At 43.3% G+C, this 16866-nt stretch overlaps 1 protein-coding gene across 1 annotated transcript; it reads left to right on the forward strand.

Moving 5' to 3' along the window:
- The first annotated feature begins 11991 nt into the window (after nt 1-11991).
- On the forward strand, nt 11992-15066 carry LOC120779845. The gene is made up of 2 exons (XM_040112206.1): nt 11992-14450; nt 14532-15066. The coding sequence occupies exons 1-2, from the start codon at nt 11992-11994 to the stop codon at nt 15064-15066; spliced, it is 2994 nt and encodes a 997-aa protein (XP_039968140.1).
- Nucleotides 15067-16866: the final 1800 nt, after the last annotated feature.

The following is a 16866-nucleotide window of genomic DNA, read 5'->3' on the forward strand; positions in this document are numbered from 1 at the left end:
AGTTAAAAACACATAGCCATTGAAGTAAAGTTTTGTATACGTTGACTCCGGCAGCTCGAGAGGGTTGCTCTTATCTCATAATATTCGCCGCTTTAAACTGTGTTGCTGTTCCTCCTCCATCATAAGTAATATGGCAATTGCAGCTGCCATAATATATTTCAGTTATTTTCTTTGAATTTTCACAAAACAGTTCAAATATTAGAAAAATGCTCTATTGTTTACAAATAAGCGTAAATTTAATTTAACACATCATGTTCGAAAAAAGCTTATTCCGATAGAATTTCGCGACACCAAATGAAACCGATATCGGTTTTCATTTCCGGCAAAAACCAATTCCAAGTCGGATTCGACGACAGGGCCGTATATTTCGAATTTATGAATCGAAGCCACTGCCGTTCGTGTTCGACTTGTTAAACGTACGAACGAATGAATGAATGAACGAATTTCAGCGTTAACCGATAAAAGTCGAAGTGAAAGCTTAGAAAAAACATAAATTCCTACAGATTTTGTGTATAAATAAAATAGTCACCCTCACGATAAAGGAGACATTTCGTACCAGAGATAAAGAGATCCCCAACTCTCCTGACACTGGAAATGTGAGAACCGCTCTCCTACCGAATTTTGACAGTTGACTAGATTGGGTTGGTTTTGATGTTTTGCAATTGGAATGACTGGCACGGCCAGATTGAAATTATACCAAAAATATATGTGAACGGAGAAATTTGTTGCCGTCGTTCATGATCGCTAATAAAAAATTATACAATGAAAATCAAAGAAAATGTGAAATTTAAATATATTTCATGAAACGTTTTGCATAGTAGAATTACATTTCAATTACAAGTGATTAAAAACATTTATTAATTGAGAACGAACAGGCTGAATTCACCTTATCAAGTATTGATTCTTCTTCTTCTTAATTGGCGTAGAAACCGCTTAAGCGATTATAGCCGAGTTAACAACAGCGCGCCAGTCGTTTCTTCTTTTCGCTACGTGGCGCCAATTGGATATTCCAAGCGAAGCCAGGTCCTTCTCCACTTGGTCCTTCCAACGGAGTGGAGGTCTTCCTCTTCCTCTGCTTCCCCCGGCGGGTACTGCGTCGAATATTTTCAGAGCTGGAGTGTTTTCCTCCATCCGGACAACATTACCTAGCCAGCGTAGCCGCTGTCTTTTAATTCGCTGAACTATGTCGATGTCGTCGTATATCTCGTACAGCTCATCGTTCCACCGAATGCGGTATTCGCCGTGGCTAACGCGCAAAGGACCATAAATCTTTCGCAGAACTTTTCTCTCGAAAACTCGCAACGTCGACTCATCCGTTGTTGACATCGTCCAAGACTCTGCACCATACAGCAGGACGGGAATTATGAGTGACTTATAGAGTTTGGTTTTTGTTTGTCGAGAGAGGACTTTGCTTCTAAATTGCCTACTCAGTCCAAAGTAGCACCTGTTGGCAAGAGTTATCCTGCGTTGGATTTCTAGGCTGACATTGTTGGTGGTGTTTACACTGGTTCCAAGATAGACGAAATTATCAACGACTTCAAAGTTATGACTGTCAACAGTGACGTGAGTGCCAAGTCGCGAGTGCGACGACTGTTTGTTTGATAACAGGAGATATTTCATCTTGCCCTCGTTTACTTCCAGACCCATTAAGTATTGATTATTACCATAAAATCATAAAAAAGGATTTAAGTAGTTTCGCCATATATGTATGTATTAGAAGTCCAATATATAATATTTAGTAATCCTAGTAAATGTTGGGTGTCTTAATTTAAATGCCCAAAAATTCTTATTTTGTTCGATCTGGCCATAATGGAAAATGTTATAAAAAACGCTTATTTTGAGGCGCTCTCACACTGGAATAAGTTGGGCATCCCATTATCCCTGTTTCTTACGTTGAGCCGAAGTATCACAAATACGCTATATGTATGCATATGTATGCATATGTATACAGGAATATGTATGCATACGTATGCATTTATTTGCTGAGTTACTCAGATTCGAAACAAAACCAGCGTTTCGCAGAGGGTCTTTTTGTATGTACATACATATGTACATATGTATATTATTATATATTCTTTTGAAGCCATCTTTACTCTATTAAGGGAGTTCTGCATTGACCGAATCAAATAGTAGTCCGATGGTGCAAGATCAGGGCTATGTGGTGGATGCATCAAAACTTTCCAGCAGCTCTCTCAGTTTGTGGTCTAACGCTGTCCTGATGAAAGTCGAAGCCCTTTCTTTTGAGCAGTTCTGACCGCTTTTTTTCGATTGCTTGATTTAATCTCATCAGTTGTTAGCAGTAAAATCTAGAATCAATCGTTCGACCAGGAGCAGCTCATAGTTGATGATTCCTTTTCAATCCCACAAACACTCAGCATAACCTTTCAAGGCGTCAATCCTGGCTTTGGGACCATTTGCTGAGCTTTACCAAGCTTGGACCATGATTTTTTTCGCAAATTATTGTCGTATTTGATCCACTTTTCGTCTCCAGTCGCTTTAGAAATGGTTCGATTTCATTTCGTTTCAGCAAAAAATAGCAGATGTTAATTTGGTCCATTAAATTTGTAGCCAGCCTTTTTTAAATGGCTGCTTATGTGACGGTCCTGGTCAATCTTTTCCATAATTGCATCGACTTTTTCAAGGATATGTCGACCAGAGGGAGGTGCATCTTTCACATCGAAATTTTCAGAACGGAAGCGAGCGAACTAATGTTGTGCTACACGAACTGATACAGCATCGTCTCCGTAAACTTCACAAATTTCATTGGTGGGTTGCGTGGCATTCTTCACTTTTTTATACAAAAATTTCAAAATACAGTAAATTTCTTAATTATTTTCACTCATTTTTGAACAGCTGTAACTTTTTTCAACTTGCTCGAATTCAATTTTTGGTTAAATCAAGCTTAAAATCTCACCTTTACAACACCATATTGTATGACACAATGTGATTGGAAGCACTGAAGATACATAGTAGGACTGCAACCACATCTATTGACAAAATACGAAAAGACTTTTTCGACTACTTAATAATATATAAAAAGATTTTAATCAGGATTTTAATTGGTGGCCTAAACAAATGTACTGCATATGCGCCACAACTTCCTAATTATGTTTGAGATAATATACAAACAGAGAGAAAGAGATGTTTAACTCCTATTGCTAAACGTCAAAACCACCTAAACTTTGACAGTTGATCGAGTTCAGGAGGTTTTGACGTTTAGCAATTGGAAACGAGCGATGGCCAGATTGAAATCTTACCAAAAAAATATGTAAACGGAGGGATTTGTTGCATCGTTCAAGACCACTTATAAAAAATGTAAAACAATGAAAATTAAATAAATTTGTGAAATTTAAAGGTATTTGATGAAACGTTTTGTAATTTGAAGCATCATCATTTTATTTTCAATGGAAAATGATTAAAAACATTTAATGATTGAGAGCTAACAAGCTTAAATCCTATTATTTGGTATTGAAAGGACAAAAGTCAGTTGTTATAATATACTTCAATAAGATTTAAATAGTTTCTCCATATAATAAATAACCACTATATAGTAATCTTTATTCATACTAAATATTGGGTATTGGGTTGATAAATGCCCAAAAATTGTAATTTTGTTCAATCTGGCCTGAATGGATAATGTTATAAAAAACGCTAATTTTGAGGCGCTCTCACACTGGAATAAGTTTAACATCCCTTTATTCCTGATACAAATTTGAGCCTTAAATTTATTCATTAGTATTGTTATACATTGTATGATATATGTATGTACTATACAGATAAAGATAACGATAGGCGATATATGTACATACATACATACATACATATTAGGCCGGGTCGATTTGTGGGGGGGCAAAAAAATCGCCCATTGCTCTATGAAAATCATATTCTAGGAATCAAAATAAGATACTTTGGCGAAAGAACCATACCTCTGAAACGAATTTTGATGTCCCCCAATTTGGGTCGAACCTTTGGGTAGGGACAAATTTTGAAAAATCCCACTTTAACCCATTTAGAGTGCTCCAATCGAGTCCAAATGTATGACCGACCCCCACTAACTTTGGACGGCCGATCCACCAATGCCCTGGAACTACCCTGGGGGGTTCCCCATACAATCATTTCAAAAAATCACCATTTTTGGTGATTTACATGAAAAAATCAGCTAAATTGCTTTGCTAAATTGTTTTTTCTTTATTTTTATTTATTTATTTATAATAATATCTATTTTTTCTCTTAAGAAATTTATTTAGTCAGAACATATGTAAATGAAAAAATTAATTTAAGTGAGTTATAGAAAAGAAATTAAAAAAATTATTGTTTGAAGTCTTTTTTACTTTCAAGTATGGGCAATTTCGCACGGCTCTGTAATGTCGTCGTCATAACAGCCTCTACATTTTCCGGTATAACCCGTTTGGAAACGCTAGCTAGCAATTGAACATTTCGTTCCGTTCCTTGTATGTGTGATGGAATTTTTGGATCATTAAACGGTGGATCATCTTGATTTAAATATTCTTTCAATGTATCGTACGGAATGCTTCGCGTGAATGGTGGTTCAAATACGATATTTATATCACTCAAATTGATAATTTCCGTATAACTTGTGCAATTAAAGTTTATATCTGGTTTTTGATAAACTCTAAGTTCCATTGGCTCGTCAACATCGGTTCGATAGCGTAGAATTTTCTTAATGGCACAGTCGCGCTTTTCTTTCCTATCATCAAACAACATTGATAACAAGATATTTTCCGAATGCGCATATTATGAATTATCATTAATTACTTGATTGACAATTTTGCGTAAGCGAGGTTCTAGAAATCGTGACCAACCAATGAACTTGAAAAATAATGCACTGCCGTACACGAAAGAGCTATAATACTTGATATTGAAGTACATTGGCACATAACATTTAATTATAAATTCAACCAGAATTCTTAAATTTGCATCTGGATTTTCCGTTGTCACATATAATCGCAATAATCTAGCGGCCTTGGTGAGCCACCGAGAATGTACAATTTTCCCTGGTTTGATGTTAGCCAGATCCACCGGAACCACGCCGCTAGAAATTGCATGGGCCATGTCGTATAAGTACTTCGAATCGGTGGAAAATTCTTTTTTTTCTGGAGCAGGGGGCATATTTTGCAACTCAATTTTCTGGAAGCCGTCCACCACCTAAAAATATATAATAATAAAATAATTAAAAATGGTTGACAATTATAATAAATGAGTGATAGCAATAACTTACCGGAAGAGTTTCACAAGTTTCGATTTGACGGCTCAGTTTTCCGGTTGCCGATCTTGGCCCAGTGCTGGTTGATTTATCCAAAGCTTCAAGCAAATGCCGAAACGGAGGTTCGTTGAAGTGTAGAAGGCAAACAAACCAATGCAATGGTCTTTTTAACAGCAATTCGAATCGTCGTATAATTCCACCGTGTGGGCCAGCGTTTGTTGGCTCAACGTCAGTGCATATTCCAATTAATTTATCCAGTGATATATTTTTATCGTTGAAAAAACCATTTAATTTGGTTGTTTTGTATTCAGCGGTTTCATGTTCCAGTCTTACGTAACCAATCAATTCAGAATTGGGTTCTCTCAAAATAACAAGATGAGGCTCTTTTACCATCCTAGTATGATACTTCTCATCAATTTTATCTATCGTTAAAGTATCATATTTTCTGCCATCGAATGAAAACGCTAACAAATTGGTATCATCTAACCGTTTGCGAAGCACTTCTTGTCTGCATTTCTCTTTTTCTCTGCGAACTTTCGATTTATCCATGATGAGAGGTTTCCCATGCTTATCTTTCATTTTAAAATCTTGCAAAAGAGCGGTTCCCAATGCTGATGCTACTCTGTCAGGCACACCAAATCTGTCACATACCAAGGCAAAGTTAAAACAATCGTATCTCTCTGTGTATTGTGAACTTGTGCTTCTATCCATATCTTCTTGAACTGGTGGCGGTGCGTATGTTGAATCATCGGGATCTTGGTATGTTGGCATTGATGACATAGACGTTGCTCCTTGCTCTTCAGTTTCCATCATAAATGCATTCATTGTTAGTCTTCTCTGATTATGTTGATCGTGCATGAACTCTTTGAGGCGTTCGGGAACCCAGCCGCATGCACATGGAGCTGCCTTCAAATCGCATACACATGTTCCAATGTAAAAAATTGTTTCCAGAGATTTTACATACTCTGTAAATTGTTGGGTGTTGTTTCTTCTCTTGATTTGCTCTTGATACTTGTCAAGCAATTTATTCAATTTATTACATACATTTTTTTCAGCATTATTTCCATACCAAGTTTTTCCCAAATTCCAATCAACTTATCTTGTACTTGAATAGTGAATGATTTATGGGAAAACTTTTTTTTGTTCTGTTTTAGCATGTCGCTTAAGTAAAAATAATATCTCAAGATATCCAGATGGGTTGGTAAATTAAGATCAGTCAAATCAGTAGACACACCAAAACCAGTAACATCATGCTTGGGTATATGACTCATTGGGTTTTCGATAGTTGTTGATGTAGTTGCTTCATCTTGCGGTGTAGAGGATGGTGGATTCATTGTAAACTTTTTGAGGTAATAAGAATGAAATGGTAATTGTAAAGTAAGACGCGTAGGGTTTCGGTTGTTAAATAGAACTCAGCTCTGGTTGCCCAGAGCTCCTTTATTTATAGCATTCCTTATCCTAATTTATGTATGCACCACATGCTGAGTGCATACACACATCTTAACACTAATCTACTGTACATATCGACAGTATGTACACATATCTTAAGCATAAGTGTTTTCAGGGGCAAACACAATTGTCTATTGTTAGTTTAAGATCATCACTTAAATTAATTGTTTTCATTTACATATGTTCTGACTAAATTAATTTCTTAAGAGAAAAAATAGATATTATTATAAATAAATAAATAAAAATAAAGAAAAAACATAGCAAAATAGCTGATTTTTTCATGTAAGTAAATGACTTGTATGGGGAAGCCCCCAGGGGAGTTCCAGGGGGTGTGCCACTGGCATAGGTGGATCGGCCGTCCAAAGTTAGTGGGGGTCGGTCACACATTTGGACTCGATTGGAGCACTCTAAATGGGTCAAAGTGGGATTTTTCAAAATTTGCCCCCACCCAAAGGTTCGACCCAAATTGGGGGACATCAAAATTCGTTTTAGAGGTATGGTTCCTTCGGCAAAGAATCTTATTTTGATCCCTAGAATATGATTTTCATAGAGCAATGGGCGATTTTTAAATCGACCCGCCCTAATACATATGTACATCTGTAAGATGACGTGAGCGCAATGCAAATATTATATCACCTACAAACATGATAAAATATAGAAATCATATTTATAATTAAAAAGTTTAAACTTATAAAGTGGCTCATGCGTTTAAAGAAGTAGATAATCTGGTTTAAAATAGTGTACATAACATAATAAGAATGATTTTATACAATTAACCCTCTTCCGTTTGTCAAAATATGTAAAAACTCAGAGAAAGCATAAAAATTAATTACATTAATTTGTAACGTGGCTTTTACCACCTTACAATAATTTACGTCAACTTCGCTCCACAGTACATCATGTACCTTCACCATACCACCATACGTACTAAACTTCACCGCATTGACTACGCACCCAACTCACCTCACTACGATGATGAAAGCTGCTAGAGCTTTTCACCATACGTACTAACGCACCATACGCATACAACTTACCTCGCTACGGTGACGAAAGCTGCGCTATGCTGCTATAAAAGCAAGCACTTTACACCAAATGCGATCATTTGCTCCAGCCCGCCGAACCGGACGGTCGCTCAGCATCACGTAGGAAAGCAGCAGTAAGCAGGGAGGAGCCCGTTTTCATCACCGCCGTGCCGACTTCATCAAACGTCAACGCCGGGCACGCTTAGTTTAACCCGTTTTCATCACCGCCGTGCCGACTTCATCAAACGTCAACGCCGGGCACGCTTAGTTTCACCCGTTTTCATCACCGCCGTGCCGACTTCATCAAACGTCAACGCCGGGCACGCTTAGTTTAACCCGTTTTCATCACCGCCGTGCCGACTTCATCAAACGTCAACGCCGGGCACGCTTAGTTTCACCCGTTTTCATCACCGCCGTGCCGACTTCATCAAACGTCAACGCCGGGCACGCTTAGTTTCACCCGTTTTCATCACCGCCGTGCCGACTTCATCAAACGTCAACGCCGGGCACGCTTAGTTTCACCCGTTTTCATCACCGCCGTGCCGACTTCATCAAACGTCAACGCCGGGCTACGCTTAGTTTCACCCGTTTTCATCACCGCCGTGCCGACTTCATCAAACGTCAACGCCGGGCACGCTTAGTTTCACCCGTTTTCATCACCGCCGTGCCGACTTCATCAAACGTCAACGCCGGGCACGCTTAGTTTCACCCGTTTCATCACCGCCGTGCCGACTTCATCAAACGTCAACGCCGGGCACGCTTAGTTTCACCGTTTTCATCACCGCCGTGCCGACTTCATCAAACGATCAACGCCGGGCGCGCTTAGTTTCACCCGTTTTTCATCACCGCCGTGCCGACTTCATCACCACCGTGCCGACTTCATCAAACGTCAACGCCGGGCACGCTTAGTTTCACCCGTTTTCATCACCGCCGTGCCGACTTCATCACCACCGTGCCGACTTCATCAAACGTCAACGCCGGGCACGCTTAGTTTCACCCGTTTTCATCACCGCCGTGCCGACTTCATCAAGCGTCAACGCCGGGCACGCTAATTTCACCCGTTTTCATCAACGCCGTCTACATCGCCGTACCAGCTTTAACAAGCGTCAACGCCGGGCACGTTAGTTTCACCCGTTTTCATCACCGCCGTGCCGACTTCATCAAACGTCAACGCCGGGCACGCTTAGTTTAACCCGTTTTCATCACCGCCGTGCCGACTTCATCAAACGTCAACGCCGGGCACGCTTAGTTTCACCCGTTTTCATCACCGCCGTGCCGACTTCATCAAGCGTCAACGCCGGGCACGCTAATTTCACCCGTTTTCATCACCGCCGTGCCGACTTCATCAAGCGTCAACGCCGGGCACGCTTAGTTTCACCCGTTTTCATCACCGCCGTGCCGACTTCATCAAGCGTCAACGCCGGGCACGCTAATTTCACCCGTTTTCATCAACGCCGTCTACATCGTCGTACCAGCTTTAACAAGCGTCAATGCGGGCACGCTTAGTTTCACCCGTTTTCATCACCGCCGTACCGACTTCATCAAGCGTCAACGCCGGGCACGCTAATTTCACCCGTTTTCATCACCGCCGTGCCGACTTCATCAAGCGTCAACGCCTGACTCATCAATCCCGTTTATTTCCATCGCGCTGGTCTGGCTGTCCGCATAAGGAGTGGGGGTGTGGATATAACTTCACGAGGATAAAACTCGTCTCTCTTTTGCTAAGGGTTCGTGGGTCCCAAGGCTGACCCTGGAGCGGCTGAGCATACCTCAGCTATGGACGAAACCCCATTACAAATGGCGCCCGATCAGGGGCCTGACTTTGTGAGTGATAGTGAAAAACATGAAACAGTCACCAACGCTCATGAATCAGGTTCGCCGCACCCCCTACATAATCATAAGCATCGCAGTACTCCAGCGAATAAGGCTTTAACGCTGGAGACGGACACGACCAGTTGGATTTACTGGCTGAAGAAGGACCGATTAATCACCGAGTGCAGACGACACCACATCGCTGTCGAAGGACGCACCGTAGCAGATCTCCGTAGCGAGCTGAGCGCCTGCATCCGTGCAAAGCGCCATCATAAATCCACGGAGGACCTAGTGCAAGCCTTAGAAAGGGAAATGAAGGAGGAAGATAACGCCACCATACTCGTTCCAACCACCACAGTGAGAATCCCCAGCAAAGCGATAGCAACACGTGGCGACATAACCTCAGCTGCAAGAGTGCCGGATTTGGAGGTTATAAACTCCGTGCGGCGATGGAACATACGCTACAGTGGTCGCGAAAATTCACACGACTTTCTAGAGCTATGCGAAGAACTAGCCGAATGCTACTCTATAGCAAACAACCAGCTTCTTGTAACGATGCCGGAAATTCTGCAGGACAAAGCGCTGCAATGGTTTCGTAGTAAAACGCAACACCATCAACACGTGGGACGACTTTCGTTACGAGGCTGAGCGGTTCTTTTTACCGAAGCGTCACCATCACACATCTGGAGGAAACCATCCACCAGCGCAAGCAATTTCCCAGAGAGAAGGCAAAGCGATTATGTGCTGGCTATCCAAACGCTTATCCGCCAGCACCCGAAACTTCGCGATGAAGACTACACCGAACGCATATATGACGGCTTAAGGGTGAATATCGCTTATATGTCCGTCGGAGCGATTTCAACAGTGTGGACAGAACTACTCGAATTAACGGAAGAATTCGAGTTGCTGAAAGGCGAGGGGAGACCAGGCAAGCGAGAAACACCAATCACTGTTTGACGGCGATAAGTAATAAGTATTGCCGCGAGAAAGTTTGCTTCCCGGCGATGCAAGCAGCCGGGACACCGAAGACACCAATGTCGCAACCAGCAGCGAATATTTTGCTCTCGCTGCGGACTCGACGGAACCATGTCGCGGGACTGCAATTGTCCTACACATGTGGCAGTGTGCGCCACTCCGCCCGAACCCCGCACAGCGGCACACCAAGCTGCGCTTCCGCACGCAGAAGAGAAGCAAGATGGCCGTTATTATCTGCCCATCACTATTGCGGGCATGCAGGTCGAAGCCCTGGTGGACACCAGACCACACGCTCACATACATCGGTAAGGAACTCCAGCGTCATTTGAGACAACCACAGGATTAAAGCCAAACGCCAGACCCGTCGTATTCAGCTAGCTAACCGGACGTATATACCTAGCACGAAAATGTATCCCGTTACTATCGAGCTGGGCAAGAAGACGACGCATCTACTCGTATCCGCTTTACCGACGCTGTCGGAACCTGCTCTTCATCTGGGCATGGATTTCCTGAGGAAGAGGGACCTGACTATCACCATCGATGGTCAAGCCCTAGCCGCTACACGCCTGAGCACGCAGGCACCTGCCGACCACCTCGCGATGCTAACCGAGAGGCAACATCTTACAGAAAGGGAGAATCACCAATTGAATACGCTCCTCACTGAAAACGCAGCAGTGTTCTCGACGATCACCGGCCCCAGCACAGCCGCCGAGCATGTGATTCGACTTAAACACGATCGCCCACTGAAGCAGAGATATTATACGCGCAACCCAGCGATGCGAGGAGTAATCAATCAGGAGGTGAACGAATTGATTGCAACCGGCCGCATCGAAGTCTCTAACAGCGCTTACAGCTCGCCCATTGTCTTAGTGCGAAAGAAACAAGGAAGTTGGCGAATGTGTATCGACTACCGGCAACTTAACGCAGCAAGTATACCAGACGCATACCACTTCCCCAAATAAACGCAATCCTAGACCAGTTGAAGGAAGCTCGGTTTATCTCGACCATCGACCTGAAGAACGGCTACTGGCGAGATTCCGCTACACCCCCGCTCACGCCCGTACACCGCGTTTACCGTCCCGGGGAGAGGTTTATTCCAGTGGCGAGTGATGCCTTTTGGGCTGCATTCAGCGCCCGCAACATTCCAGCGAGCCTTAGACACCGTCCTGGGATCAGAACTACAGCCGAAGGTTTTCGCCTATCTGGACGACATCATTGTACTGGGAAACTCTTTCGAAGAGCACTTGGACTATTTGCAAGCAGTGTTCACGCGTGTCATCACTATGATGTGTCATCTCTATTTCTTTTACATATACTCATACACTTGTTCATTTTCGTCTATGTATTCATTTTCATTCATTTTCTGTATTTGTTAATTTTGAGTTCAAGTTTGTATTCAATGCGAATGTAAAATCAGTTGACAAGAAGTAATAAAACCGAAAGGTCCATTTGACAAGAAGCTAAGTGTCAAATATCAGAAGTGGAATGAACAAATTGCACCTATACAAGATGGACTACAATTTACTTAACATGGCGCAGTTGAAACAAGCACTGCAACAACTGAATCTTAAGACGTGTGGCAACAAAGCGGAGTTAGTGGCCAGACTCCAGGAACTGAGCGGGGATACGGTTAGACCAGTCATAGAGTCGTTGATTCCAGTGGATACAGCAGGTGTCTCCAGGAGAGATGATGGTCAGGAGGAGCCGTCGAGGGGCGACGATAGGGTCAGGACGCAATTGGAAGTGCAGGTCAGTAATCTGTGTAGTGTTGTGGAATCACTGGCCGCACAGTTGCAGGCTCTTCGTCCAACGATGCCGAATGTTCCAGACGCCGGCACATCTTTGCACGCTAGCAACGTACCGTTATGCGAAGCGCACATTTCACCATGTACATCGTACGCGCTGCCGCCGCAGCCACACATGCGGTCAGCGCCGCCGCCGATATTCTCTTTGTCACCAGGGCAACCGAGTACTCCACTAACACAACAGTATTCATACCAACAGTTTGGTATGCCCGTACAAACAACTTCAACGTTCGCTGCGCAGTCGCATGCAACAACACAATCAGTTGATTACGCCAGAGCACATCATCTAACGGCGCCGTCTGCGTACATGAACAGAGCAGTGCCGTTGCTGTACCCTCCATGTTTGAGAGCAGAAGAAGCAGCGAGTTCATCGGTAGCAAGAGAGAGACGCGTTTATTCACCTACCGAAGTAGCATCAGTGTTGCCAGAGTTCGATCCATGCGACAACATCTATTCATCTGTACAATTCATCGAGAGAGTCGAGCAGCTGAGAGACTTGTATGGTTGGGAGGACGCGTTGCTGATATTCTCCGTTCTCAGTAAGCTCAAGGGTGTAGCAAAACGGTGGGCTGACGCACAGCCTGTGTTCCGCGAATGGCATGAGTTTGTGAGTATATTCCTAACTGATTTCCCTTATGTACGAAATTCCGCCGACGCTCATATTCGGCTAATGAACGCAACAATAGGAAGAGAGGAAAGTGTTATCGAATTTTATTACAAAATGCTCGCAATGGGTCGTCGCGATGGAATCGATGACTGTTCGATAATTCAATATACGATTAATGGGTTGAGTGATGATAACTTGCGCAAGACATTAAGCGCAATGCGATTTGAAAAATGTGCAGATTTGTTGCAATCAATATTGAATATATCGACCATTAATAAGAGTCGCTATAGTAGGTCAAATGAATTCGTTTCAATGCGGGTTCCACAGCAAATGCCAACTGCTGTGGTTGAATCAAATAGAAATGGCATTGGGCCTGTTTGCTATAATTGTAGGGAAAGGGGGCATATCGCCCGAAATTGCAAGAAACCAAGAAATAAATTTAGTAAAGTGAACCGAACTGAGCATGTAAATCAGATAGTGAGTGACGAGTGCATTGAAGTGACAGAAAACAGTGGTGCATCAGTAAACAAAATTGTTCCTAGTAAAAAATGCACAGAACTCCGTAAGGATGTCATTATTATTGGTCAAAAGTATGTCAGCTGCAGTGCGCTCATTGACTCGGGTAGCGGCAGGTCGCTTGTTAAGCGTTCAATTGTAGGGAAGTGTGGTGAAAGTACATCAACATGTTTTGAAAAGCTGATTGGTTTTGCGGGAGGTGAGATAATTTGCAGGGAAAAGGTGTCGGTGAAAGTAAAGTTTGATAAGGTCACGCGTTTAGTTGATTTATTGGTTATAAATGATGACGTAATGGATTACGATGCCATAATTGGTATTGACATACTGTCAAAGGGAAAGGTGGTAATTGAGGGAGGTACGTGTAGGATAATGGCGATTGAAAGAAGTGACATCGACGTAGGGAGTGAGTTGCAGTTTAGGGTTGAGCAAGAACTACTTGAGTTGTTAAATACGTACGCACATTGTTTTGGAGAAAGGCTAATTGAGTTAGGGAAATCGAAGCGGTTCAAAATGGATATCCAGGTAACGTCACCGAGGCCGATTTCGAAAAAGCCGTATGGTATCCCCATTCCAAAACAACGTGTAGTAGAGGGTATTATTGAAGAGTTGCTACAGCTAGGGATAATTCGCAGGTCTTCCTCATTGTACGCTTCACCAATTGTGTTGGTGCGTAAGCAAAATGGGGAGGACAGATTATGTATCGATTTCCGGGAGCTAAATGCGGTAACAGAGAAACAGCCATGGTTGATGCCCACGGTAGATGGAGTTTTAGCCACGTTGTCAGGCAAGAAATATTTCACGACGTTAGACCTCATGTCAGGATACTACCAGGTAGAACTGGAAGAAAGTGCTAAACGTTTCACAGCGTTTGTGACTCATAATGGCCATTACGAGTTCAACCGAATGCCGTTTGGGCTTCGGAATGCGCCATGCGTGTTTCAACGAATGATGTCACAATTAATAGAACCGTTGGGGGATAGAGTGGTGTGTTATGTGGATGAGGTTGTTATAGCGACGGATACAAAGGAAGAGAATGTGAGGTATTTAGAGAAATTTTTGCAAATTATTCAAGAGGAAGGGTTAACGTTGAGGCTTTCGAAATGTTCATTTCTTCGTTATAGCGTGAATTTTTTGGGCCATGTGGTAGACGCGAATGGTATTCAACCGGGGGCTGTGAAAACGGCAGCCATTAGAGAGTATCCGACACCGAGTAGCCAGTTAGATGTTCGACGCTTTTTGGGTTTGACGGGATTTTTCCGCAAATTTGTGCCTGGGTATGCCTTGACCGCCAAACCGCTCACCCAGCTTACGAAGAAGAGTGCAGAATTCGTATGGACCACATCATGTGAAGAAGCGTTTCAGCATCTGGTCCGGTCAGTGACAACAGCTCCAGTCCTCACCATATACGACGTCTCGAAAGAGCATGAGCTGCACACCGATGCTTCCAGTGTTGGCGTCGCCGCAATTCTTCTTCAGACAGAAGCCAATGCAAGTCTGCAGCCGATCGCTTACTACAGCAGGGCGTGTACAGCCCAAGAAGCGAAATATCATGCCTACGAACTAGAAGTGCTTGCTGTTGTGGAAGCGTGCCAGCGTTTTCGTGGAATGTTCCTGTTAGAAAGCGCTTCAATATTGTTACTGATTGCCAAGCAATAACAACTGCAAAACTATCGAAGCCGATGATACCTAGGGTGGCCCGATGGCTCCTTAAGTTACTTGAGTACGATTGCAATATAATACATCGGGCTGGGTCGTCTATGGGTCACGTTGATGCGATGAGTCGGGCACCAATCAAGGTGTCAGAAGAAGTAGAAGATGTAGGGGCCAATATATTGATGTTGTCAGTTGATGATTGGCTGGCTACAATGCAAATGCAAGACGACAACCTCAAGCATATTATGGGCGTATTGCAAGGGATTGTGCAGTCCGATCATTTAGGTCCGTTTGTCAAGAGTCGACATGGGTATGAATATGTATTAGTCATTGTCGATGCATTGACGAGGTACACAGTTGTCGTGCCGACCCGGTCAACAAAAACGAAACCAGTTATTGATGCCTTGAACCAGCTAACACTGTATTTTGGCTTACCGCAACGAATTGTCACGGACCGTGGCACAGCATTCACGTCGGCAGCATTCACAACCTATTGTGAAACCTACAGCATGCAACACATTAAAGTGGCCGTGAGAACACCACGGTCAAATGGGTTAGCGGAGCGGGTTAACCAAGCGGTCCTGGCTTACTTGAAGACGTCCACAAGTGATCCCAAAGACTGGGATGTGCATATTCGTCAACTACAATGGACAATGAACACAAGGGTTAATACCACTACCAAGTTTGCGCCAATAGATCTGGTGTACGATTTTCCATTGCGCGACCTGAGGGGAAATAGGGTGTTAGCCGCATTGCATGATGATAACGAACAATTTCATATGAATGGTCGACGTTCTGAGGCGATTGAAAACATCAAGAAAGCGCGTGTGAAATGGAAAGCAAAATTCGACGCCAAGTACAGCAAACCAGTTCCATTACAAGAAGGCGACCTAGTACTACTAGAAGCACCACCACAAAGTACTGGAGAGTCGCGTAAACTCCAACCCAAATACAAGGGGCCCTACGTTGTTAAGAAGGTGTTAAGGTTCGACGGGTACGTGATTGAAGACGTTGATGGGGCGCAATGTACACGAAGACGATACAGTACAATTGCAGCCTCCGACAAAAATGAAACCTTAACCAGTGTGCCCTGTTTCCGGAAGTAGACGACAATTATAGTTCGGAAGACGAAGTTGACACCAGGTAAACTCGGGACGAGTTTTGTCAGGAGAGGCCGAGTTGTCATCACTATGATGTGTCATCTCTATTTCTTTTACATATACTCATACACTTGTTCATTTTCGTCTATGTATTCATTTTCATTCATTTTCTGTATTTGTTAATTTTGAGTTCAAGTTTGTATTCAATGCGAATGTAAAATCAGTTGACAAGAAGTAATAAAACCGAAAGGTCCATTTGACAAGAAGCTAAGTGTCACGCGCCTTCAACAAAACCGCATGCAGATCAACTTTGAGAAGAGCAAGTTCGTGCAGCAACGCCTCCATTACTTGGGCCATGTAGTCAGCAACGAGGGTATTCACACCGACCCGGCTAAGGTGGCAGCCATTAGCGATATGGCAGCACCTACCACCATCCGAGAACTACGCCGCTTCCTGGGAGCAGCCTCGTGGTACCGACGTTTCGTAGCAGACTTCGCCACAATATCAGCACCACTGAACCGTTTATTGAAAAAGAACCAGCGTTGGTCATGGGGTGCCGAACAAGAAGAAGCATTCCAGACGTTAAAGGAAAGACTAACTAGTGCACCCATCCTGGGCTGCCCTGACTTCGAGAGGCCTTTCTGCCTGCAGACTGACGCCAGCGGAGAAGGACTAGGCGTGGTACTATTTCAACGCCAAGACC

Source organism: Bactrocera tryoni, unplaced genomic scaffold, assembly GCF_016617805.1.
Source record: "Bactrocera tryoni isolate S06 unplaced genomic scaffold, CSIRO_BtryS06_freeze2 scaffold_11, whole genome shotgun sequence".
Classification (NCBI taxonomy): domain Eukaryota; kingdom Metazoa; phylum Arthropoda; class Insecta; order Diptera; family Tephritidae; genus Bactrocera; species Bactrocera tryoni.

Coding starts and splice junctions, on each gene's coding strand:
- LOC120779845 (XM_040112206.1), top strand. CDS start 11,992: ATGGACTACAATTTACTTAACATGGCGCAGTTGAAACAAGCACTGCAA. Junction 14,451..14,531: donor ACAAAGGAAGAGAATGTGAG/GTATTTAGAGAA, acceptor TCTTCGTTATAG/CGTGAATTTTTTGGGCCATG.